General features: G+C 40.9%; 1 protein-coding gene across 4 annotated transcripts; it reads left to right on the top strand.

The window, feature by feature from the left end:
* On the top strand, positions 1-26,910 carry MOCS1 (molybdenum cofactor synthesis 1). Of its 4 annotated transcripts, none has more exons than XM_061366000.1 (11): positions 1-116; positions 7,959-8,091; positions 9,000-9,167; positions 13,738-13,902; positions 18,121-18,182; positions 19,364-19,475; positions 19,803-19,915; positions 20,547-20,657; positions 21,478-21,598; positions 23,045-23,092; positions 25,915-26,910. In XM_061366000.1, the coding sequence occupies exons 3-11, from the start codon at positions 9,011-9,013 to the stop codon at positions 26,763-26,765; spliced, it is 1,740 nt and encodes a 579-aa protein (XP_061221984.1). In that variant the 5' UTR covers positions 1-116; positions 7,959-8,091; positions 9,000-9,010; the 3' UTR covers positions 26,766-26,910. The 4 variants fall into 4 exon arrangements, with proteins under 4 accessions (XP_061221984.1, XP_061221986.1, XP_061221985.1 ...); XM_061366002.1 differs by having other exon boundaries at positions 23,045-23,107; positions 25,915-26,051; XM_061366001.1 differs by having other exon boundaries at positions 31-121.
* The last annotated feature ends 268 nt before the right edge of the window (positions 26,911-27,178 follow it).

Here is a 27,178-nt window from a genome sequence, read left to right as displayed (position 1 = left end):
GGTGGCGGTGGCGGTGGCGCAGGGGCACCGCGTTCCTGCGGGGGGCGCTCGGGGCAGGCCCGCGCCGCGCCTGCAGCTCCGGGCCGCCGGTGCGGACTCCCGCCGCCGCGGCTCAGGTGAGGTCAGCCGGGAGTGAGCAGAGGGACTGGGGCGGAAGGTAGTGGCCGGGGCCTGCGGGAGAGTGCTGCTGACGCGGGGGAGCGTGCAGTGCTGTTGCCGGAGGTTTGGAGTGCCCAGCCGGTGCCTTGCAGTTAAAATTAAGACTACGTCGTTTGTGCTTGTGATAACCGAGGGTTGGCCTGGCCGGAGTGCCCGAGCGGAGTGCCCCTGCCATAGCAGTGTGTAGCGCGGGGGGCGCTTCAGCTGCAGTCGGCCGGGCTGGGCGCGCTAAAGCTGACCCGCGGTTTTCAGTAGGCACGCTTAATCCAGCAACCTGTCCCAGAACGATAGGTGATTTGTATAGCGAACGTGACTTGATCTGGGCGGGAGTCAACAAAACGTGTACTAATGTATAATTATACTGCCTTACTTTGCTGAATGTCACCTTTCTTTGGCAGTAAGTAGGACATTCAGAGTCTGGGCTGAACCAGTTTTGTGTTCTCTCCTGATTTGAAGAAGAGGTTACACAACAGCATTTGTTCTTGCCTAGGTCAAAATCAAGTGGTTTGGCAGCTTTTGGGCGTCGTGGTCTGTCTGAGTGGTCATGGGGAACTTTGTGACTGAGCTGTGTTCGTCCCTGGTGTGAAATCAGCGCAGGTGTTGTCCTAATCCAGCTCCTCGTTTTGCTTTTGGTCCTCAGGTGGATCTGATCTCTTGGTGTCCAAATGCAGGAGAAAAAGCTGCACAGAAAGGCAAAGGTTCTGTATAGCAGAAATACAGTATGACAGGCAGAGTAATCCCAGCTGGAACATGCTTTATTGATTTACTTGCAATTGCATGGCTGACTTTAAGGAGCAGAAAATTAGCTAAAGCTACTAGTAACCGTCTTTGTGTCACCAACATTGAATGCATTCACTACCATTCATTTACAGAGAGCCAAATGGAGTTGTGCATTGCTTTATTGAATGCTTACTTGCCTCAGGAGTCTTGAAAGGCTATTGAGTTTCTTCTGCTTTTTCTAAACCATGTACTTTTTTTTTTAATTTATTTAACTACATTTATGAATCGGGTAGTTCTAACATACATTCAGGAATACTTTAGAGAGAGCTTGTTTACGTTAATCATCTTTGAAAGCCCTCTTCCCTTAGGGGATGAAAGCCACAGCGGTTGAAGTGAAGAATGGGATGGGTGGTTTGTGTGTGTGGCATAGTAACTGAGGCAGGTGTGCTGGAGTACTTGTGATGTCCTGCAGGGCATGAGAACTCAGCAAGCTCATGCAAAAGCAAAGACAGTGCAAAATTAGTAACTATACAGTGGTAATATACTCACTGCTCATCACTGTTCTCAGTCTGTCGCAGCATCCATCTGTAGAGGGAAGCAATTAGTGTTACAGCCATAGGGCAGTGAAACATACTTTAAGATGATGGGATGTTCAGACATTCAAAGTAAGTGTGAATATTGTTTGACCATCTTTTGGGTTGGTTCTGAAAGTGTTCCTGGGTTCTGTTTAGTTTAATGAGATTTCAGTTGGGTTCAGGGGGTGCAAAGGGGAGAATAGATTCTGTGTTTAATCCCATTTTAAAACGATCCTTCTAGCTGTGGAAGGAAGAACTCGGGGGACTTCAGGAGATGACTGAAAGCTGGTGTCCATTATGTCTTTAGGTGAGGTTATAAACAGGGGGATTGGTATAGCTACTGTATTGGTGGTGTGTTGTGAGCTTATGTTCAATTTATGACTCTTTGGGCTTCATACTGTGTGCTGGTTTTTGAGATAGTGGAGAATGTATGCATACTATCCATTCTGTATCCTCCTGCATTTGCTATTTGTAGTAACACTTTATATGAATCCTTGGTAAATGATTCCTTCCAGCAGAAAGACTTAATAGGTTTATTTGCATATTGAATGTCCATTTAGTTCTTAAAATGTTCTGTATATGAAACATGTGATGAAAATGGATGTATTTGTAGAATTGAAATTACACTGACCAGATAACCTTACTGGGCAAATATGGGGCTGTAAAAATTTGTGTCAGTTTTGAAGGTGAAATCAGATATGCTTGGGAAGCTGATCAGAAGTTGTTTACAAATAAACCCTAGAACTTGGATGAGCTTATTACTGGATTGTTTTGCATTGAATGAGCCTGTTTGTACCTCAGTATTTAAGATGCAATTGTCAGTCTGGAGATGTGTGCAGGGTCCCTTTTTCCTAAGACTACATAATGGCAGGTAGCAACAGGCTCTATGAAAGCAGCATTTTCACGGTTGGTTGATTTTGTTCAAGCATTTCTTGACTAATTCACAGTTGACAGGATAACACCAGACTTTCCTTTGTTACCTTGTACACAAGATACTTTTCCAAATTATGTTCTTGAATTAAAAAAATTATATAGGATTACGTATTTCTACTACAACACTGTATTTTCCAGTATAATAGAAAAAGTACATTGTACTTTTAAAATTATTATTGTTCTTATTGTAAACTGGAACTTTACATGCAAAACCGACAACTTTTTGAAACAAAGGAGGAAGATGAGTGGAGTCTTAAGATAGTGAGGCTTGAGAACAGTAACACTAAGGAACTTAGGGTTTTTTTTCCCGTTTTTGTTGTATCATTTCCAATAAAGGACTTCCATCCTGATACAATTCAAACAACCACTTGAAATTTTCTGTGGCCTCCATGGAGTCTTCACCACTGGGATAAAGGGCAGAGTGCAGCTTGTCTTGGAAGACCTCATATGGCCCTTATTTTTTGCCAGTCATGTCTGAAACTCTGTGTCCTGGAGCTTCATTTTGTGCGTAGCTGGTCCAAGCTGAGCAGTGTTCTCTGTGCCCGTAACCAGGACTCTAGCATGCTTTGCGGGGTCAACTGTTGGGCAGCAGCTGCAGAGCCCTCAGAAAAACATTTGTTTTGGACTCTCAGCTCAGGCCTCATACTGGCACTTGGCCTGTTTAGACCCATTTCAGCCTCTGTGGTTGCCTAATTTCGAGGTTGAACAAGGACATTATGTCACCACTTCCCTACAGATTATGGTATTAAAGGTGAGGCATGAAGCAGAAGAGCTTTTGCTGAGTGGTGTCCATGGTGCTGGCTCAGCAGCGTTAGGTAGTGTGGTGAAGGTGGCAGCGCTGATGCACAAACCCAGCAGGATTGCAGGAGCTGAAAGAGGCAGTGGCTGAGAGCAGCACTGGCAGTGTCGTAAGTACAGAGGCTGTGGTGGTCCCTGATGCCTGTGTTTGCAAGCATTACTGTTTCACAGTGCACAACTGTCACTGGGGATAAGGTGAAGGTGGAAAGGTAGAGCAAGCATACTACTCGATCTTCAATTTGATAAATAACTAGCAGCTCTGTTCTCTTCCCCCTTGTGTTTAACTGAGCATTTCCAGTATCTGTCAGTTGGTGGTGTTCTGGTGGCTGTTAATACATCTAGTGACAGCTTCAAATTTTGCTGCTTTGTTAAGAGTTTTCCTGGAAATTACACGTGAATTGGCAGGTCTGAAGGGCTCACAGATTGTCAAAATATAGCTGCTAGGTGCAGTCATCTAAGCTCTTGTTCATTCACTACTAGTATAGAACATGGGATTGACAGCCCAGAGAATGAAACTGTTTCTTCACAGATGAGATAAAGCCCACTGTGTCAGGTCTGCCTCTGATGTGCAGAAGTGTCTCCTGTCAACTATGGAGAGAGGGGTGTGGAGACTGGAGATTATAACCATCCCTTTTAAGTGAAAAAGTTTTGTGTTTGGGCATTGGTGCGTTAAAATACCAACAACTACCCATCTTTCCCAACTACAGGGAACTGAATAACCCTTTCACTTTAGCCTGGGAACTGCATCAGGTAGCTTTTGCTTTCTTCCTGCTCTGAAAGCTCTCACACAGGCTTCAAGTCTAGGTCCTCATCTTGTTCTTCCCCTTCAGAAAATCCTGCTCATGTGGCTAGTTGATAGAGTGCTTCATCCTTCCCCTGAGTTAATCAGAAAGCTGAGTTTCCATCTCTGATATTTGTCCTTCCATGTGGAAGTGTGTCAGTGCTAGGTGCAGTGTCAGTTTTGGTAACACAGGATTCACTCCCACTGGAGCTCAGGCTAATGCTACTGAACTCATGAGTGTCTCCTAATTCCTCTTTGCTGACATCAGAAACTGAACTAAGCTTAAAAATTTCCATCTCCAGTTGTTCTTCCTTCCCAGACAAACCTATCTTTACACACAACAGGAAGCTGGAAAAGATAGAAAGAAACTCTAGTAGCTCTGAAAAACTTTCTTCTTTTTCCCATACCAGCACTGGCTATTTTGCAGCAAGAGAGCAAATGTTATTTCTAACAGGAACTTCGAAGTATCTTGACACCAACTGCCTGTTGAGTGCCTTTTAATACCTCTTCTGCACAACTGACTTTAAAGAAATTAATGAAGGGCAGTATTTCTCACTTCACTCCCTCCCTGTAAGGCACACTCTAAAACGGGGAGGCAGGATATTCCTACTTTTCTGTTATCAGGTGGAGTGGGTAGGAAAGCCTGGCCCTGAAATAAAAATAAAAGGAAGGAGAACATCAGAAATCAAGCCAGGTGAGAAAGCTGTGCAGTTTAAAATGAAAATAATGAATGCACAATAAATGCAACAGAGACAGCATTTTGAATTTAGTTTCTTGCGGAAACTAAGGCTGTGCAGAGCTCATAATGTGCAGGTGCATAGGCTGGATTAAAACCTAGATGGCTTATGCTGCCTGTGCACATTGGAGAAGATGGAGATGTAGGAACCTCTGTAGGTGTGAGCAGCGTGTGTGACTGTGGAGAGGTTGCCGCTGACACCTTTGGTGCTGCAGGGAGGAAAGGCCAGGCCTGGGAAGGGCCTTATCTGCCTGCTGCTGTGGCCACCACTACAAAACAGAAACTGAAAGAGATTGCTTTCTTGCGGCAGAAAAGCAATTACATGGAACTTCTGTTTTATCGGGGTAAACAGATGCTTTCTGGGCTTTGAAACAGCCACTTTGTGTCTCCTTTATCTTCTCTGGCCCCCCTGCAAGGGATGTTCTTAGGGATCTTCTTATCTAACCACAGAGTTGCTTGGATCAAGAAGCGTCGTGGTTTGTTTAGAGGCTAGTGGAAAGATTGTGCTGCGAAGAAAGACTTCTCCTGCTTATAAATTTAGCAGCAGCCGTGCTGTTAGCACAGCTGGAATCGAAATTGCTGCAGCTGCTCATGGCTGAGGTTGGAACTCCCCCCAGGTAACTTTCGCTTGCCTGGCTGATCTTGTCACTGAGGGTGTTCTCTTTGACTTCCACCTACCCCCAAATCTATCTTACAAATGCTTCCAAAATAAAATGCTTTAAAATAGCTATCTGGGTTGTTCAACATTTTAGCTGATCATTTCCAGACTTCTCTCACGGGCTGTTTTGAAATACTGTGCAGGATTAACTCCTGTGGTTACTAGTGATGACCAGAGCCAGGGAGATGATGGCTGCAGCTGTGTTTTTGCCCAGTCCCTTGGCGTCATCCCATACATGCCAATTTTAGTATGTTTGGAGGTTTCACAGCTCTGTTTTTCACTAGATGAAAATAATTACTTTTGCTCAGTTAAGCAGTTTGAATACTAGCTAATGTTTAATTTTGTCTGGTTCCTTATTCTGCATCTTAAATTTATAGAATCGTAGAATCATAGAATAGTTAGGGTTGGAAAGGACCTTAAGGTCATCAAGTTCCAACCCCCCTGCTATGGGCAGGGGCACCTCACACTAAACCATATCACCCAAGGCTTTGTCCAACCTGGTCTTGAACACTGCCAGGGATGGAGCATTCACAACCTCCCTGGGCAACCTATTCCAGTGCATCACCACCCTAACAGGAAAGAATTTCCTCCTTATATCCAGTTGAAACTTCCCCTGTTTAAGTTTGAACCCATTACCCCTTGTCCTATCACTACAGTCCCTAATGAAGAGTCCCTCCCCCGCATCCCTATAGGCCCCCTTCAGGTACTGGAAGGCTGCTTATGAGGTCTCCACGCAGCCTTCTCTTCTCCAGGCTGAACAGCCCCAACTTTCTCAGCCTGTCTTCATATGGGAGGTGCTCCAGTCCCCTGATCATCCTCATGGCCCTTCTCTGGTCTTGTTCCAACACTTCCATGTCCTTTTTTTGTTGAGGACTTGTTCCAACAGTTCCATGTCCTTTTTTTGTTGAGGATACTAGAACTACATGCAACACTCCAAGTGAGGTCTCACAAGAGCAGATGCCAAAGCTTTATTTAATCCTTTGCCTGCTGCAGCCTATCAGGACTAGCCAGTGTGGCTTCAGTTTGACAGTTCTGCAGCTGATATTCTCTCTCTAACCACACCCCACCCCTATCCCCCCTTCTTTTAAACCTGTGAACACCATGTATCCCGGAACAGGTTTGTATTTGCTCCTTCACTGGAGATGAAGTTCACTCTATGCTTAGGAACCCCTTAGCTTCCAGTTTTCATATCTGGCTACTAAGTGTCCGTATGTGGTTAACTAGCAGGACCAAAATGAAGGTAGTTGTTTTAATTATTTTGATCCTCTTTTCACTTTTGTGATGCTATGCAGCTGACCTCTGTCAGAGTTATTAAATGGGCCTCCTATAAAATACTAATTTAACTGTGATGATGAAAAGACACCAAACTTGACAGGTTTTGTATGATTTTGTTTGTGGGCATTTTTATCTACTGCTTGAACCAAGTATCCACCAGCTAATTAAAGTATGTTGATAAACTTTTGCTTTTCTGCACTACTGTGATAAGAATTGGTTCAATTGCTATATGTTTCACTGAAGGTATTGAAATATTTTCCAAAAGTAGCAGAGTATTTTCAGCTGTGCTTTTCAGGGTTAGAAAAATAGAGACATAACATGCTAATTTGAAAGTCATGGGCTAAAGGCAGTGGGACTCCCAGAGCTTAGACCTTGCTATAGTGTTCTGGTGTTGGCAGTAGCAATGTTTTAAAGATGCTTGGCATAAAGTTGAAATGTATTTGTTTCCATTAGCAGCTACTGATTTGGGATATTTGATACCTAAAGTGATCAGTCTCATTGTGGAAGGCAAATACTCAGTACTTCCTGAAAACTGTGTTGCTTTAGAATATGTGACTCTGTGCTTTAAAAGACCCAGAAATTGTAAACAGAAATTGCTTTTAATATTCACTTCATGACAGTTAAGAAAGATGTCATTAAAATTCTGAATCTTTTCATGCAGGCTTGAACAGTTGGAGTGTTCAGGATCATACATTTCTCTTCCAGTCCCACTGTGCCCTGTAGTATTTGTCATCTTTTAACTGAGACAAGCTGTTTGGCAGTATTCTGTTGTATAGATTTGTGCAAGACCATGTTGGAAGTGTTCTTGAAACAGATAATTGTACACAGCAATAATTCGGTTTTGCTGTTAACAAGATGTTATGTTTTGCACATTAAAGTTGATCGGGACACAAGCATTCCATCAACTTTTAGTTCTCTTGTACTGAAACACAGGGAGGGACCATTCTATATGATTTCATTTATCTGAGAGCTACAGCGAGATTGTGTGGTCCTGTCTCATTGATTCTGGAAAGTGAAGAGACACACAATTGAAAAGAAGTTGCTTCCTATTCTGGACAAAAAACCTGAAGCACATATGGCAGAGAAGTGCATCTTAAAATGCACAGGGAGGAGCATCGTACAGTTCCATGGAATTAAGTAGGGTGTGAAACTTAATAAATGACCAGTTTTGAACATAAAACAAGTTACATTTTTCTCTTGTGCAGCTGTCCCTGTGAGGCAAAATGGAATAATAATTGTCAGTTGAGTTCAAAGTTAATGTTTATACAGCAAGTTGGCAGGATAACTATTCACATACCTAGCACTTGCTTGTTTTCATTACAGGAATTGCAAAGCTCAGGAAGAAGACGCTTTCTACTGGAACATGCTGCTCCCTTCTCTGCTTTTTTGACAGACAGCTTTGGGCGTCAGCACAACTACTTGCGAATTTCTTTGACTGAGAAATGCAACCTCAGGTGTAAGTGTCTGCTTGCTTGCACAATGTCCTTGCGCACAATGTCCTTGCGCACAATGTCCTTGCGCACAATGTCCTTGCGCACAATGTCCTTGCGCACAATGTCCTTGCGCACAATGTCCTTGCGCACAATGTCCTTGCGCACAATGTCCTTGCGCACAATGTCCTTGCGCACAATGTCCTTGCGCACAATGTCCTTGCGCACAATGTCCTTGCGCACAATGTCCTTGCGCACAATGTCCTTGCGCACAATGTCCTTGCGCACAATGTCCTTGCGCACAATGTCCTTGCGCACAATGTCCTTGCGCACAGTGGTGCAAAGAACTGAGTTAGGGTACTTACTGCTGTGTTGGCTGTGTGCTGTTTCTTGTCTTTGCAAAGTAACGGTAAAGGATAGGCTGATTCGGGGCTGAGCTGCTGGTGGGATGGGGAAGCAGGAGCAAGCCTATGGGATTGGCCAGAAACAGTGGGAGTGATGGGTCTTTTCATGAGAATTGGTGTGGTTTGGATGATGATGCTTGTATGCTATACCCAAAGCATGTGATAAGCATGAAAGCTTGTACCTAGGTGTTCCCAAATTATGTCAGCAGAGTCTCTGGCAATGTACCAGTGCTTGCTATATCAGTTTGGTGTTGCTGAATGCAGGTTAGATAGCAGTAAGTTCAGCTTTTCCTTCAAAGTGGATCTGTTGTAATTTTGAGACCTGTCAAATGAGTTCTGGGTTTTCTTCTGAAGGAAAACAGGAAATTGTTAGGAGATTTTTTCTAAGATTTGGTGTGTGACCTTATCCATATTTAAGAAAAGCCAAGTCACGTTAAAGACAGTTGCACTTGGTGTATTTTGCCCATCAATATTAGATTAACTGCTGCTGTTTATTTTTTCCCCATGTACTTCTGTATTCTTTGTTTCAGGTCAGTATTGTATGCCAGAGGAAGGTGTTCAGCTGACCCCTAAATCAGACCTACTCACTACTCAGGAGATAATCACTCTGGCCAAACTGTTTGTGAAAGAAGGTGTAGAAAAGATCCGACTGACAGGAGGAGAGCCACTTATCCGTCCTGATGTGGTTGATATTGTGGGTGAGTTCCCAATAAATACAGTGTGTTTCAAAATGACTTGCTATATATTGATCCAAAACCTATTCTTATCTACTAATACAGTCCAGCAACCTGAAGAAATAATTATATATTAAATGATGGTGCTTTTTCCCAACATTCTTCCTTTTGGAAGACTTCTAGTTCTGTTCTCCTTAGAGGGAGCTTATATCTCTCCATATTATAACAGCTGAACTTATCATAGTTTTATTCAGAACCTAGTAGAATTATGCAGCATTGGGATTAAATCAAGAATTAATACGACCAGCTCCTCACTGAGAAGGAACAGTCTATACATGCTTACAAAACAAAAAGACATTTTCTCTTGGGTTTTTTTGAAGGGTTGTTTTTGTGTCTTTGTTTTGTTTCCTTGATAACAGTTGTTTACCTGTGTTTGATAAGGAATGAAGGAAATGTCTGTGTTGTCACAGTTACTGATGAAGACTATTACTTCAGTAGAACATAAATTACTGGCTTATTTTTAGAAGTCTAGCTCTTTCAACAGGTATTGTGTAGACTGACTGTGCCTCTTATAGGGGGAGGGATTTGTTGGGTTTTGTACTGATTTTTTTTTCTTTTTTTTTTTTCTTGAGACACGTGCTCTTTTTCCCCTGTTCAAAATCTTGTACATTCTGGCTATTACAACAATTCTGTGTAGTGGCAATGTGTTAGATTAAGGCTACGTAGGTGAGTGTACTTTGGTGTATTGTAGGGAACTGAACTCATCTGTTTCTGCACGTCTGCTCTTGTAAGTACTGAAGATAAGAAAAGATTAATATTGAAGATGAAGGTCTTGAAAGTAGAGTGGCTGCCTACTGATACACTGAGCTTTGGTGCGGAGAGAATAGTTGGTCTTTGCTCCTGCTTTGTTTTGTTCAGGATTTAGAAGACTTTTATGGTCTTTCCTGAAGGAAGCAGCAGAGTGGTGTAGTAAGTAGAACTGACCTGTTTATAGCTGGGAAAGGTATGGTTAGAGTGAGCTGGCTTAGGTATTCCTGAACCTTGATTGTGAGGAAGCTGCACTAACTTCATCTTTTTGGAACTCTGGAATTCTGTAGGGTGTTTTGCCCATGCACGATAGCTTATATTTTATTTAGGATTGAGTACAGCTTTATCATTCACTAGAAGTAGCTGATGGCTTTTTGTACTCATCATGGCTACTCTGATATTGAGGGTGTAAGTTGAGTAGCTAGGTTGCTGCAAAATAATTACAACCTTGCTGCAATTCTGAAGTATTGATACTGGAAGGATAGAAAGCTTTTTTGTTTGTTTTACAGCAACAGTAGAATTCTCAAAAGTTTATTTCTGTGGCTGAAAGAGAGAGATGGATCTTTTTGAACCACTGGGCTTTCATTACTTTGTGTTCTTGTTCATAGTTAAACTTTGTAAGATTCGTAGTGATAACTTTAATGGATGACAAGAGAGTAGTGATCTTAGGGTAAAGATAATGGATGTTAAGATGATTGTGCTGTTGCATTAGTTCATTCTGTCATGAATTTGTATTAGCCTGGCTGTTTTTTAAAAAGGCATATTGAAAGTTGCCAGATTCTAAACACTTTGTATCTTCTCAGGCCTTGGTGTTACACTATGATGCGTAATCTTGGGACCAAGATAAATGTCTCAAAACTAAATAGATCCCATGTAGCAACTATGGGAAAATTCACTGAAGGACAAAAAGCCCAAAAATGTCTTCTGCAGAATCTGAGTTAGGCATCTGTATTGAAACCATCTTTAGCATTATGTACTGATTCAGGCTGGCATAGAGTTAATCTGGATTTCTAGATGATTTATAGAAGTTGGCTGCAATATTTTGGGTGCTGAATAGGGGTGAGGTTTAAGTTAGATTTGTTTTCAGCAAACCTTTCTCTTAACTATACATGGTTTATGAAATACCAATAAAGCTCAAAAATATTAATGATGGATTACCATTACTGTATTTTTCTAATACTAAAGTGAATACTTTGTTGTTTCAATGAACGAAAGTGATTTGAAGCACTGTAGATCATGTTATTCAGAGACCTGCTACAGTTCTTTAGATTATTTCAAATCTTTTAATACATGCACATACATAAGCTATGACTCAGCAACTAACACTCGCTGAAAGCTAAATCATGTCCTGGTGACTGCTGAGAATGTGTTTGAGACTTCTGAGGCAGCTGACAGTGGAATATAGTATCCATCTCCTTTGAACACACAAAGCTTAAATTATCACTGAATATAAACTGATGGCTGTTTATTATTAGTAGCGTGAGAAGTACACTTCACTGATAAAATAATTTTCAGTGGGTAGGGGGTGGTTGGTTAGATGACTATAGCTACATACACATTTCAAGAGTGAAATGATGCAGGACAGACTTGTTAATGTATTAGGTGTTACACATACTTTATCTGTATTTAATCAGGAGAAATGCAATTGAGAAAATGATTGGAGGGGAACATGTAAGAAGCTTGTCTAAGAAGATGCTCCTGATCATAAATCAAAAAAGTAAATGTTAAAGGGTTTACTTGATTGCTTGATCCTGACGTAGAAGCTTTTAGCTTCATGCTGTTGAATTACAGCATCTGTTCTGTTTCCTTTCCTGCTCCACACTTTTATTGGTTGTCTTTGCTTGTGCTGATTGTTGCTAAAGCTGTGACCACTGGTCAGCAAACAGAATTAATACAGGTACAAGGTGAGTTACAAAGTTATGAAATCCCTCTTATCTCTTTTGGACTTGAAGGTCAACAATCAAGAAAGCAAGCAACTGCAAATGTTCCACCTATTAGCTTGCACAAATAAGGCAGAATGTACTAACTGGTCTTAGAATCCCTTTACTTGTTGGTGTTAGTGTTAAGTCTTCATCTCTAATTGCTCACAGTAAGCATCTATCCAATTTGTTATTACAGCTGTTTCCACATACTAATGTATTTCTACTGCCGCATCCTGTCTGATGAGGTATAAGGTGCATTGATAACAGCCGCTGCCTGCACTAACTGCCCTGTTCAATTACAGGTTTTTTTTATTTTTCCCATTTTAGTGCTACTTTTTTTACTTCTCCCATTTTAGGCTGCAGCATGACTTTGATTTTACTCAATGCCTTTATGCATTTTGTATTTCTAGTAATGAAAACTGTATGTCTTTTTTTGCCTCTGTTGTTAGGAGGTTAAGCATTTTGTGCATTCTGAGGCTGTAAATAAAAGCAGTGGTGTTATATGCTACCCTCTGACTGCAATGTGTATCTTGCGCTGTCACAAAGAATAGGTTGCTAGTGGTAGCTAGTGTTAAATAATCTTTGGCAAACTTGTGGCAGTAGCACTCGTCCTCTAAGAGGTTATTACTCTTCTGTTACAACTTCAGGTTCCAAATATCTTCACAGAGCTCTTACTCATGTTGCAAAATTAAGCTGCTGTACATTTCAGCATCTTTGGTGTGACCCAGCTTGTCCCATTCTAGAGATTTTTGCCCATTTTAGGGCGAATATTTTGAGAATGGCTGGGAAATGGGGTAAAGCTGAAGTAAAGCTCTTATCAGCATGAACAAATAGAGGTAGAATAGGGAGGAGAGAAGGGACTAGGAAATACTTGTGCTGTAAATAAAGCTGCCTCAAGAGTATGGGTTCTTCAAATGTTTCTCAACTAATTAGGGTGGAGGCTATGAGAGAGGGGAGGAAGGGAAAATAAGCAAATTACTTTGCCGCAGCTCTGTTTCTGCAAGTGGTTTATGAGGGTTTTCTCCTATTTGTTATTGTACTGATAACTGGAGGTTTGAAAGCGTGCCCTTTGTAGAACTGGTATGCTGAGGATTTCTGCATTTGGCTTATGAGAAGGCAGCTATTTTCTAAATGTTAATCATATGATATCAACTGCTTCTTATGTGGTTTTCTTTCATTAGACATTTTTTAGTGTCTTTTGTAAGCACACTTCAATTGGTTGAGCTACTACCGTGGGTAATGGAAGTATGTCAGTTGTCAAGTGCAAGTGTTTTGTCACTTGGAAGCTGATGCCTTGGATTCTCTGTAATGGTCCAGTATGTTGACCTTTTTCTGTTTAGTTAGGAGTATATGTGGTATTTCTTTCAGCAGCTCAGAGTCACAACTGCTGGTAGCTACCTCTGGGTTAGAATTGGTTATTGGTAAAGTATAGTAGGATAAAAGTTCAGGTGTCAGATGTAAAAGGTGTGGCTTGCTGCTAATTATTGTTGCAAAACACAGAATTCAGTTTGCAAAGCTAGACTGAGGAAAAGATAAACAAAATCAGGCTTTCTTGCACCAGTAAAATAGCTATTTACTCTAAGAAATGGAGAACAGAATCAGTGTGCATATTCAGTGTTTTTCATAACTGATTTTGCTTGCAAAAACCTACTGTCTTTCATACCTTCTGAAATGGATTTATGCTAAAATGGGTCTCTTAAACCAATACAACTGGAAGGAGGCTGAAGCACCAAAGTGTCCATGTTTTCCTCACACCCTCAATGATATTTTTCTTGTTTGTTTCACAAATCTCCTTTTGGTTTTTCTGTGTAACTTATAGTTGAATTACTTCTTTTAAAGTGTTCTGTTTACTTTTATTTTCCTAGGTCAACTGCACAAGTTAGAAGGTCTGAAAACCATTGCTGTCACAACCAACGGGATGAACTTAACCAGATTGCTGCCCCGACTGAAAGAGGCAGGACTGAATGCCATTAACATTAGCCTGGATACCTTGGTCCCAGCTAAATTTGAGTTCATTGTCCGGAGAAAAGGTACAAGCTTGGCTTCTAATGCAACTGTGTTCGTACTTGCAGTAGTGTCAAAAGTTGTTTGGCGTGTTGTTCAACTTGGTTACTTTGGTAGGGGAGTGAATTGCTGTCCTTCCAAGGCTCGAAAATGTAGTCTGTATTAGCTTAATTGGTAGTGACTTTTTTTCCTTCTTTCTACAACCTTTAGGCAGGTAGAGAGCCTTTAGTTGGAGCTGGTAGAGTAGAAGATGCTCAACTCAGCACAGTCAGTGGGACTGTGACTACAGTTGGCAGCAAATGGCTGATTACCGGTTAGTCATGGACATCAAGAGGACTTTCCAAATCTTGTGTTGGTCTCATGTGCTGCTATTTGATACTGTCAAAGAACCAGATGTTCCTGCTATAGCAGCCAGGAACTAAGATGCTGCAAGAACAGAACTTATCACAGATAGTGGCAGTTTCTGGAAGCTGTATTTGGGCATGCTAGCAGTGGTCTCCCTTTCGAGTAGTGATGTTCCCTACTTCCATAATTTTTTAATAGGAATAAACATAAACCATGCCTGAGGTCACTTGAGGAGGGCTATTGGCTTTGTAATTTCATCCGGTTGAGTAGTAATTCCAAAGAAAGTCTTAAAAATGCTTGGGTGTGCCCAGTGTTACAGATTCTTGTCTAAATGAATCATAAAGCTCATTATGAAGTTCAGCTTTGTGGTTTGGCTTCCTTCCAACCTAAAGCTGATTTGATCTTGTGTTCCTCTATTTCTGTACAGTAATGTAACTTTGTCAGTCTGTGAATTTCTAGTTCAGACAAAACCTTCGCATAGCCACTAGATGGTGCAACAACGTAAGATAAATTTAGAGAAAGGGCTGTAGAAATCTGGGGTGCTGTGAGAAATAATTTCAACGTTTGAATCACCCTGCTGTCAGGTTCTGCTGGCAGGTGCAAAAAGGTGTCCTTGTCTATAGTCTCACTAAGAGCACTTCTTCAGATTTTTACATCATGATGCCAGAATCTGTTCCTTTCATAAATCTGACTGGAGCATTATCGTTCTGGTGTAGGCTATTGCATTAATCTCATTGTGCCATGGCACAGTTGGCTTCCAAAGAGTGTGTAATCACAAGCAGGTGTGGACTGTGCTCTTTCCTATTGTTCTCTGCTTTTGAATATTACCTGGTTTGTGACATTCACTGGAAAAAAAAGCCCACCCTTTGCTACTGAAGGGACAAACCTGGTCCTTCAACTTCCTGAATTATATGGCCACAGCTCTTCATATCTGATTGGAAACTGTTAGGAATATGCTGCTTAAAAGCGGAAAGTTTTGGGGGAATGGGGATAATTTTTATTTATAGAAACATTCTCTTCCCCTTTTCCCCCTTTGAAAAAAAAAAAAAAGTTTTTACCACAAAGAGAGAAATTGCTCAGCTGAATAGCATAGAGAATGAATGGAGAAGTTTCTATGATTCAGTATTTTTGAGGAGGAGAATAAGTCTCCTTTGGGTTTTTTCTCCTTGGGTTTTTTCCAAGTTAAGGATAATAATGCTGAGTTGGGATTTTTCTTTTATTAAGGGCTGAAATTATATACATGTATTTTTTTTACTGTGTTTGAGGGTTTTTCATTTAATAGGAGATTTCCGTGTACGGAATGAGCAGAGAATAAAGTGCCTGTCCTACTGTGCTATCCTGTCTACTGTGGCATTTCCAGAGGTGACAAGATATAGCTCTATTAAGGTGAGAAGGATTCTTGATCTTAGAGTCCCACAGGCTGGTAAATTCTGTGGAAAGTAAAGGTGGCATCTGATTGTGGAGCTAACCAGGAGCTTGAGAAACTTGGAATGAATTTTTCCGCTCCTCTCTTAAAACCTTAGAATGAGTTTCCAGAAGGCAGGAATTTTGTGTCTTTGGTGCAGGTGACCTGCAGTACATCTGCTTTTATTCCCAAATGATTGGGACAGAGGCACTGACTGTGAGGTGATCAGTGTTTTCACTGATGTATGAAAGCAATTAGAGGACCATAGTATTTCTGCTTCTCCCCATCTATCTACCACATTCTAAGGGCTGAACAAATTAAAAGTACTTTCTTGCAGGTAGCCAGTCTAACTTGTTTTCACAGCCTGTTCCTTCTGTTTTGTTCACTACAGAAAAATCAGATAATATTGTACCATAATTAAATCATTAAACACTGGCTTTCTTCTTGTAAGGATTGAATGCTGGGAGATGTCCCACATAGGATTGATCTGGATGTGTCTAAGGTTATCTGTGCTTTGAAGTTGGCTAAAGTTATGATTTCAGAAGAAACCTAAACTGATGAAAATACTTAAATATTTCATTGGGTGGAAAAGAAGTTGTCAGTTTTAAATATCAAACACAAACTTGAAGTTCTGACCCTTGACCGTACTTGCTGACACAATGACATCTAGTATTAATTTCTGCTCTAATGTCTTGAAACATTGCATTTATTCTTTTTGTTATTCCATTACCACACAAGGACTTTGATCTAGAGAGGGTGTTTCAATAAATGTGACAATAGAAATAAACGCCTAACAGCTTTCCGTAAAAGAAGAACAGAAGACTATTAACGTTAAAATAGGAAATGCAGCAACAGATGTCCATTTTTTTTACTGTAACAAATCTTTATTTTAAATATACCCCTGCCCCAAAATTCCTTTAGTAGAAATAACTCATAGTTGTTAATCAGAACAGCTTAACTTGTTGTAGAAATTTTTGATAGCTGTTCTAAACCACCCTCTTGTGCTAGCATGGCAGGAGGTAAGAGGCAGGACTGGGAACAACACTTGAGTTAGATGCATTGCAAGCTGTAATCCTGTTCCATACCTTCACAGTGAGATGAGCCCAGCCACATGACTGTTTTGGGTTAACAGTTGGACTCAGTGATTTTAAAGGTCTTTTCCAACCTAAATTACTCTGATTCTACTCAAATGTGGAGGATTTGATCTTTTGCTTGCTAGAGGTTGCTTCCTGGCCTTTTTAGTTAAGTTTCACCTTTTTGCAATCCTGAAGTCACACAAAAGGTTTTCTGAGCTATTGCAGAGCTTTTTGATTCCATTTGTGGCTCTAGGATGTGCTTACAGCAGTGTATCATTATCTCTTTTGCCACGTTCAGCCTAAACTTGATGAAATATACCACCGGTACTGCAGACTTCCTGGGCACATGCAAAACAAGTAGGTGGTGAAGGAGAAGGATGACAAGTCATAATTTCAAACAGTTGCTTGCAAGTTATTTCACTGTCTTCTCCTTGCTCTTCACTTCTCCTTTTGGAGCTAGGACTAGTATCAGGACTGGGTCATAAGGCTGTTTCTTCTGCTTTCTGGTGTCCATGTGTAATAATGCCTTTACCAGCCAGAAGGCAGTTAAGTGAAATTTTTGCATCTTTCCTTTAGTTTCTGATTTTGAACACATCCAATACTAAGTATGCACAGAATATGATTGAATTATTTCTTATTCCTGATAAAGTGCCTACAGACTTTTGGAAAATATTGCCCTTTTGCTAGCATGTGTAAGTATTTGTTGTTGAAGACTACAGCTTTGGAAGAAGGAGCTCAGTCCCATACAGTGTTTGGTTTCTCGTATCTGAGTTTAGAACAGGATGGGAGCTTAAGTGTATTACCTGGCAGTATAGGAGACTCATTCACAAACATGGTGATAGTATTTGAGCACACCCGCTCACCAGAAACACATACCCAGAGCTCAGTAACTTGCTGTCTCATTCTTGTTGCTATCACATTGTTTCTCTGCCAGCTGATGAGTATGGCAGAGAAGGAATAAGATGTCAAATCTGAAACCGATATCTTGATGAAAGGTCTTAACTTTGTTTAAAATTGACAGAAGGTGTGGTTTGAATGAGATGATTAAGATGCTTTCCTAAAGGTTTTGGGAATTCCAGAATTGCATTGTTACTGTATTTTTCTTCCAAATTTAAGAAGAACATGTATGGGTAAAGATACTTGCCCTAAATTAACTATCTATCTATCTCTATCTGGGAGGAGCTGACAAGTGGAGGCCACACTAAAATGGTAGGGTGAAGCTGGGCATTTTGAGGGCGGGGGTACTGGTGTAGTTTAAGCCTCTTTACCTGCAGCTCTTCTTACCTGCAGCCCTCTTTGCTGAATCAGATTGGGGTTTTTTTCTTTTTTTTTTTTTTGTCTTGTACTTAATAAATAACCTCCTTTTGCATTCTGTATTTAAACAGGAGAAATAAATTTTTATTCTTTTTATATCTTAGGCTTTCACAAAGTAATGGAAGGAATCCACAAAGCCACTGAACTTGGCTACCATCCTGTTAAGGTAAAGCCAGTGTTCATTTACTCTGAAACTGTTGTGTTTTACCATAATTGTGATTAAAAGATGCAGTTCACCTGATAAGGAATTTATTATTCTCTCCCATAAATAATTTTTAGTAAAACTGAAAAGAACTATAGTAGATTGAGGATTGTGTTCAGAGGCAATGGGAGAAATCCATATAATCTCATTGCATAGCTGAGGGCGCTTGTCTGACCCAGCTGTGAACTTGGCCAGGGGAGTTAGTTAACAGGTAGAAAACTGCCCTGCAGAAAAGACATGTTTTCTCTTGGCTTATCTCCTTAGTTGCTTAGAGCAGACTCTGATGAGTGCCAGTGTCAGGGAGAGAGAAAGGGAGTCCTTCTTTGGGGTGCAGGTAAACCAGTAACATGAAACTTCACCATGACTCATCTGTTTGAGGTTCTGCAGCTGTGGTTCCCTTCAGTTTTTCCAGTATTTGGGAAGATCTACTATGTGTGAGTGGTTTAGGCTATAGAGCTATGAAAAAACAGTTGAAATTAAAGTAGGTTTTAGGCTTTCCTGGAAGAGTCATGATGCATGATGCTCAGACATACAAATCTGCCTTACAACCAGGGAGTGTTTCAGCAACTGCATAGCTATCTTTACAGATAAAGCAAAGAGGACCTGAGGCTCCAGTGTAAATATTGTTTATGAGGAATATCCAGAAAACTCAGCTTCAACCTGCTTTGGAGGAAGGCAGAACCAGTCCTGGAGCCTATGGTTATGGAGTGCACTGTGAACACTTCTGGATCTGGGGAATTTGCCTATGCCATAAATAGTACTATAGAAGGTCCCCTGCCAGTGCTTTCGCAGAAGCTGTACAACATAAGAATGGGGAGTGAAATTGTCATTTTAGACAGTAAATACTGCCATACACTAGATGAGTAAGATGATACCTTTGTTGCCTAGCTCTTGTTAGTCACCTTGCTAAATGGAGAACTAAAAACTTTAATGTTGTTGGATGCAAAAACTTAAAGGCAAGCTTGGCAGAAATGATCACCTGTATCATTGCAGTCCTGCCGAATTCTCTCATCATTTTCGCTTGCAAAAAAAACAAACCCAAAGTTCTTTTTATGTTGCCTTCTACAAGGACTGTGAAACCTTGTGTTAAGATGAAATAAAGTCATACTCTGCTCACTAATTTCAAGTGTTTGCTTTTCCTGCAGGTAAACTGTGTCGTGATGCGAGGCTTCAATGAAGATGAACTGCTGGGCTTTGTGGATTTCACAAAGGATCTGCCCCTTGATGTGCGGTTCATAGAATACATGCCCTTTGATGGTAAGCAGTCCTGCTTTGAGATTCTTCATGGCAGGCAGTGTGCCTTGGACACAGGTGAATCTTGTTTGTGTTTATTCACCCTGTTGACTTGTCTCTTGAAATCCTGGTGAGCTCTTTTGGGGAATTAGGAATTGCTTTAAATTTTATGTTGTATCTTTTGCAGCTTACCTGTCTTCCTGGGATAACCTGGAGCAAGATTGGTGGCAGGATTAGTGGGGGCTGGGACACCTACAGGGGAAACTGAGATTTGTGGAGAATGTAAATGTGGTTCTCTGCTAAGAAAATACATACCACAGTTTAAAGTTATGCTGGTTTTGTTAATTCTAGGCAATAAATGGAACTTCAAGAAGATGGTGAGCTACAAAGAAATGCTTGATACAATTAAACAGCAGTGGCCTGAATTGGAGAAATTGTCCTGTGAAACTTCCAGCACAGCCAAGGTTGGGGTTAGACAAAGATCATGTGAAATGTGTCCCCATTCTTTCCCTGCCCTTAATCCCCAAATTCTCCCAAATTCAGCATTTATATTTGACAAGCAAAATAAAAATACTCAGTGTGGTAACTGTAGGATTTTGATCAAGCTGCCTGCATGTGATTTGACTCATCAGTCTTTATTTTTAGAAATACAATGTATTTATTGTATGCCTCAGTCGGATATAGAGAATTTGAGGCCTGTATCCTGTATTTACGATTTTTGAAACTGTCTGTCTGCACATCAACAAGCCTGATGAAACAGTTGTTCAATGAAATAACAGTACTGCTCTAGAGTGTGAAGTGTCACATGGGGAGTTTCTAGCCTACATGAATCTATGGCTTGTGGTTGCCCGAGTACTGGCATCACCAGTCATTTGATAAGTACAAGAGCAAACATTTAACAAGCTTGTGAATTTCCAGGAAAAGGCAGAATAAACAGGAACCCCTGACAAAGATGACTTTGGTTTTTTTTCTTATTCTGCTGTAACCTTAGAATTGAAGAAAATCTGTGGTCTTTGGACAAGTGCAGCAGTAAAAATGAGGAGTAGATGTTTGAGTTTTATTTATTTATTTTTTTCCTCCTCTGTATTTCTGTAGAGTTATAAAGTGCCACATTTCCAGGGCCAAATCAGCTTTATCACCTCCATGTCAGAGCACTTCTGCGGATCCTGCAGTCGGCTGAGGATAACAGCAGATGGGAACCTAAAAGTTGGTAGTGAAACAGGATTCTCTTTGCTTTCATGTGGCAAAAGTAATGTTGAAATTCTTCCCTCCAAAGTAGCTGGGATGTAAAATAGGATGGAAAGATACTTGATTATAAACAGGAGTTAGCTGGTAATCCTGTATGTATACTTGGTCAAGCTTGTTGGGCTGTTAGGGAGATGTTACATAATCTTTTTTTTTTTTTTTTTCTGTTTTGCTACCATAGTTAACTTCACTTGTAAAACATGGTTGCAAGGCCAGGAAATATAAACATTTGTTTTAATCTTAGACGCAAAATCATCTTAAACGTGTGACAAGCAGATAATTTCCCACTAACAAAAAGATCCAAGCAGCTGTGAGGGCTGGCTTTTGTGTTCCACAAGGATCCTGTCATGTTTCACCAAACATCTTGCAACTCTACTCATTCAAAAGCAGTCCTTATATTTGTGGAGTGGCTGTAGGAAAGGGAAGGGGAATAACTATTTATTGCCACGTTGAAGCTGGCAGTATCTGGGGGAAAATTAAAGTTTTCAATTAAAAACTGGCATTTGCATATTGTCACCTGATATTGACAACAGCTGTGCTGCTGTCTAATGTCAGATTACCAAGGCAGCCTGAAGGCCCAGTGAGATTGTGTTATGTAAACATCCCAGGCTCTCTATGTGTGTACATGAAGAGAGATAAAGAAAAAAATCTCCATAAGCGTTCTTCAGTAGGATGGGCCTGTTCAAACCTCTTTATTCTGAATTTAGCATGAAATACTTGTAGTAGCTATTTACTTTATTATTTCTCATTTCTGCTCTTTGTTTGCTTGGGTTGGCTGTAGGTGTGCCTTTTTGGGAATTCAGAAGTGTCCTTGAGAGATCACTTACGGTCAGGTGCCTCAGATGAAGAGTTGGTTCAAGTCATTGGAGCAGCAGTGGGCAGGAAGAAGAAACAGCACGCTGGTATGTTTGTTGTACCTGAGAAATAACAGCAATGACTAGCGAAAGCAATGTCCTGGTACTGCTTCAGAATGCATTGACTTGCCAGGAGAAAGAAGGAAAGGAAAGCTTCTTGAATGAAGCTGCATTGTTTAAGGAAAGTATTTTCCTATCTGATAAGAGTATTGTCTGGTAGAAAGCTGGTAACATACCAGTTCTGCAGGTACTCCAGAGTCTGAATGTTAGTTTTGAGTCTTCTAATTTTCCACATGAGCTAGAATCTGGACCATCTACAAGTCTTTCAGGCTGACTTTTGTCTTTAAAGAGATGCAAATACCACTGCTCACAACAGCAGCAAAGTGTAAAACTAAGTAAAAATTGATGGAGTTGTGCCGGATCCCTTTTTCTCAAAATTTGTTTGCTGTAAAATAAGTGCCAAAATGAAATTGAGCTGTTGGTCCAATTACTGCATTAAATGCAGTAATTAAATGCAATTAAATCCCTTTTTGAGTGTGCAGAAATTCATAACCACCCATCTATTGCTCTGCATAAGGTCATGACACAAGTTCCATGATGATGCAGTCACATCCTCAGGTTAGATTAACCTTCTGAATTTATATTCATAGCAACTGTATTTCAGTCACATCTGTACTTAACTATATTTTTGTAATCTGGCTGCAGCTGGGAATGCTGACCTAATATATGAACTGGCTGTATGATTACACTAAAAATACACTTTGGCCCTTTTGTTCTTTTGCAGATTCTGCCAGTTTACTAACAGTTGGTTTTGCCCTTTTTGCATGATATGTAAAACAAATGTAAAGGGAATTTTTAAATCTGGACATAGACTAACTTCAAAGTTCATTGGTTTGCCCAGATAAAATACTGCTGTGTAAATATAAGGGAAGGGGTAGAAAGATTGGTTCCTTTACTTTCAGGCCATTCATTTCTGACTTTCTGATTAGGAGAAAAGAGTGTTTTTCCCATGTAGTAAAGCCATTTTGCCACCAGCAGCATTTACCTGGCATTGTCTGTCATCTTCCGATTTGTGTTAATCCCGGTGTTGTCCCTGGGGCCCTCTGTGATTGGACAACTCTGAACTGGAGCACTGTTAACAGCTTATCCATGGAAGTAATACAGTTAAATGCTATTGTTAAGAAACAAGAGAGTCTCAAATTATCTGAATTCTGTAGTAGGGAGACTTAATTCAGATTACGGAAAGCTTTCTGGGAAAGGGTTCTACAGTTTGATTGAGCCATAGCAGCTGGATGCTTGGAGGCTGTGGCAGCTATGGTTTTAAATAATACCATGCTGGATTTCCCTTCCTCTAGCTTCCTCCGTCTTTACGGAGCTTTGATTTTCCTAGCATGCAGGTTGCACTGTGGAGCAGAAAACAAGATATATAAACCAGATGCATGAGTTCAAACCTAAAAAGCTAGGATTTTTATGTGTTCCTTATTTTATTTCTAGGCATGTTTAACATTTCCCAGATGAAAAACCGGCCAATGATCCTGATTGGTGGGTGACAAATCAGTACGTAATAAACATACAATGATTTTGTTTGCTTTTTGTCTTTGGGGGAGCAGGGTGGATTGGGCTTTCAAGTCGAACTTGCATTTGGTTCTGGCTTAGGTTTAGACAAAGAAATGGATTTCTATAAAAGGCAGTTGTGGTTCACAAGCGGAAGTAGAAGAGGAGAAAGGTTTAATGTCCCTACCGAGCCTTATCCAAACCGTAGTTATGTATAAAATAGCATTATATTAAATATGTAAATATATTTATATTAAATAGGATTTTATATTTAATAGCATATATACTAAACTCTTGACAGCTCACGGGGACCTACGTAATTTTTCAGGATGCATTTGAAAAAATCTCCACATGCCAAAGTTAGCATTCATAGCAATGTTTGTATGGCTACAGCTCTGATCTGTCCAATTTCCTTTTGAGCAGTGCTTTAACATTGTCTGACATACCATAAAAGAGGCAGCCTGGCCAGGTCCTCCCCCAGCTGTTCCATCTCCCTTTGAGACTAACTGCTGGCAGTCACTGCAGACTGGAGATGAGTAGAGAGTGTCTCACTGTGACACATGGGTACTCATTAGGAGATTTCCCAACTGTGTTTTGAATTACTTACAAACTTCAAATAATGCTGGCGTGCAAGCAGTCAGTGGGGGTGTGTGTATGGAATTAATTTAATGAAACTTAATGAATGCTGTGGAAATCACTAATTGGTTTTGCTAGTCCCAGTGAGCCAAACCTGGCTTCTTCCCTGCACTGCTGTTGTCTGATCCTTTGCTTGTATGGTTTGTATCCCCTTTCTCTTAATCAAAATATTCCTTTTGGCAGGTTGCTCTCCTCATGGGTTCACTTCAGTTATGGGAATTTCCTCTGTAATTTAAGTATCTCCTGCCTTCCTCGTCCCCCCAGGATTGTGCTAGTTGTAAGCTAACACAATTAAATTGCAGGCGCAGTAACACAGTAACAGGTTATAAGGAGATGCAGTGTATCATATGGTTTCAGTTGTGTTATATGTAGTGCTGTAGGAAACTATTCTTTTTTTTTTTGTATATGTTCAAGCAATTTGGGTGAAAATATAGATGACTAGGTACAACTTGAAGAAAATCTAGATTGTGATTGTTAGGAAAAGCAAAGATGTTTTGCATGCATTATTGTCTATTGCTGTCTTTTTACTTATCACTACTAAGAGCAAACAGCACTTCTCTTCCCCGCTCCCACCATGTGTGTCTACACTGTAGAAGTAAATACTAGTCCACCTTTCAGTCCAGTTTCTGAAGACACGACACCTTGCCAGAGGTTTAGCTTGAGCTTTAAAGCTAATCAAGTAATCCAGAAGACAGTACTTTGAGTTCCTTAATTTCAAAAGGAGTATTCATACTAGGCACCACTGTATAAAGAGAGAGGGAATGAAAGAGTAAGAATAATTTTCTGTGTTCTTCTAAAACAGAGCAGTGTTGCACTCAGAATGTTTATGTCCATTTAATTCCATTTCTCTGAGGGTAAACAAGTTAACACTAAACTTGCAGGAATCTTAATTTTAGTGGGTAGGCCATCACTTGCAGATCAAAAAGGGACTTTGCCTGAATTTAGACGACTGCAGTGATTTAAAAACAAACAAACAAAAAAACCTTGAAATCTCTGATTGATTTTAGCTTTCAGATCAATGTTTGGAGGGTATTATGGTTGAAAAAGCCACTAAGCACATCAGAGGCTGAGACTAACAAGAAAAAGAGATTGCTTGGTTTGTTTTTAAAGAAAGAGGGCATGATGGCACAACCAATGCCCAATGCTGTGTCTGTTACTATCGTGTGAACAGTCCAAGGGGATACTTGTAAGTGTGGTCTAATTTCAAATTTCTCAGACCAAAGAGAGCAGGAGCTCCAGAAAAAGAGAAACATGCTTATCAATGAGGGTCTTAAACTAGTGCTTAACCGCTTACCTCTCTACTGCTTTCTCCTTGCTTCCAAAACAAATCAATATTTATACATGAAAAAGGCTCCTTGTCTTGACACTTGGCATTTAGCCTTCTGCAAATGCCAAAACCAAGGGATTAAATGGTGAAAGGGGGGAGGAGGGCTTACTACTTCTCTGCCAGCTGGAAACTCTGCCAGCTCAGCTTTGAACACACTTCTGAGTAGATTTAAAATCTGTTAGTGAGAAGAGCATGATTTTTCCAGTGCTTAAGCTTCAGCTGTCATTAACATGGTAAAAGCTGTTAGTAATAAAAGAGCTTCCCATCACAGAGCCACCCTCTGAACTCATAGTGCAATTGCAGTGCTTCTGGTTCCTGCTGTCCTTAGGTGCTGGCATGACCCTTCCCTGCCAAAGGGGATGGAAGCAGGAAGTGTAGCTGCCTGTGCTGGGAGGAAGGTGTTTGGAAAGGCAAAGTTGAAAATCTGAGTGCAAGAACTTCCTATTAACCCTCTCAAGCCTTTTGAAAGAAGACTACTGCTGGGACAATCTCAAATGGATGCTGAGATGCTGTGACTTCCTTTTCTTCAGAATGGATATTCTTACAAGCTTTCTTGGCTGCTGTTTCTCAGTGTTCATAGTTTTGAAAGCAAGTTGTTTCTTCTTATCAGAGAACTTGAAATAAGTGGTTTGAGTCTTTGGATTTGTAATAACAATTACCAAATGCATGGAACTGATGAGAGAGAAAGGCCTGAGGATAAAAGGGGATGTTTGGAGGCTTATTGAGGTTTTTGCAGTACAGAAAGTCCCAAGCAGTGCTCTGACAGGCTTCTCAGGTACTGCAGACTCAGCTTAGCTTTTCAGTTAATAATATGCATTCTCATGTTACTCATGGTTTTTCCCTTTAGAGCCTGCATTGGTGCTGTTCCCACTATGCCAAGATGCCCTACAGAATTCCCCAAATTCAAAACAGGGGGGTCACACATTCATCCATTGGCTGACTTTGAGAGCAAGATTCCCCAAACAAATGAGAAAAACATTAATGGAAAACAAGCTTACAGGACAACTCTACTTGCCAAGATCTTGCCCAGAGCAACAGTGGCATATAACAACAGGAATTCTACAACCACATCTTAGAGGTCCCTGTGTCTTCCAGAAGGACCCAAGCTCCACATTTGACCCAAAGTGCCTTGATGCTTCTCCTGTAAGCCAAGTTTCAGTGGACTACCAGTCCAAAGGGGCAAGTCCAGGATCAGAATTGGGCACTATGGTATCTCGTGCCTCTGACAGCTTAACTCACACTGATGAAGAAGGACGGGCCAAAATGGTTGATGTTGGAGGAAAATCAGATTCAAGAAGAAGTGCTGTTGCTGTTGCTGTGGTCCGCCTGGGTGAGAAGGCATTTGGGATGGTAAGGCAGAACCAGGTGAAGAAGGGGAACGTGCTGGCAGTCGCCCAGGTTGCAGGAATTCAGGGAGCCAAGCTGACGAGCCAGTTGATCCCGTTGTGTCACAACATCCCCCTCAACCATGTGGAGGTGTCTCTGAGCCTGGATGAGGACAGATATGCAGTGGTGATTCGCAGTGCCTGTCAGACCTGGGGGAGGACAGGAGTGGAGATGGAAGCTCTAACAGCTGTCAGCCTGGCTGCCCTAACTGTGTATGATATGTGCAAAGCAGTTAGTCGTGACATTGTGATTGAAGAGGTGAGGTTGCTTAGTAAGACAGGTGGCCAGAGGGGAGACTTCTCAAGAGTTTAGATCATACCCAGACACCTCAATGTGACTACTGCTCATGTTTGGCCTTTTACAGAACTACCTTTGCTTAGCTGGTAGGCTTGGAGACCTCAGCAGGTGTACCCTACAGCAACCCAAAAACTCGAGTTTGCCTTACACTGTCAGCTCACTGCTGGAGCCACTTATCCTTGTTGCTAGCCACATGTTTTTTAGAGAACAAGCTTCTCCACTCTGCCAGTACCTAAACGTCAGTGTCCTTACCATGAGCTACAGCAAAGATCCGTAGTCATGCCACAGAGTTGAGTTTGTTTTTCCTTCTTACTGTGAAATATTTGCAGCTGCTGTCGTTACACCGTGCAACTGTGAGTTCTGGAAATGAAGCAAGTGCTGAAAGTGCTGTTATTTGCAACTGTTTTTAAGTCAAGGATTAAGATTTC

The sequence above is a fragment of the Neopsephotus bourkii genome, unplaced genomic scaffold, assembly GCF_033783945.1.
Source record: "Neopsephotus bourkii isolate Nb327-2 ecotype Australia unplaced genomic scaffold, CSIRO-AGI_Nbou_v1 NB_1292, whole genome shotgun sequence".
NCBI lineage: Eukaryota > Metazoa > Chordata > Aves > Psittaciformes > Psittacidae > Neopsephotus > Neopsephotus bourkii.
The sequence above is the reverse complement of the archived record's forward strand: the minus strand, read 5'-3'. Positions and strand labels throughout refer to the sequence as shown.

Bases quoted from the DNA above. Each gene is read 5' to 3' on its own strand.
- MOCS1 (XM_061366000.1), top strand. From the start codon at position 9,011: ATGCCAGAGGAAGGTGTTCAGCTGACCCCTAAATCAGACCTACTCACT. The intron at 20,658-21,477 runs GTTGGTAGTGAA...GGTTGGCTGTAG, and splicing joins CAGCAGATGGGAACCTAAAA to GTGTGCCTTTTTGGGAATTC. The intron at 21,599-23,044 runs GTATGTTTGTTG...TTTTATTTCTAG, and splicing joins GAAGAAGAAACAGCACGCTG to GCATGTTTAACATTTCCCAG.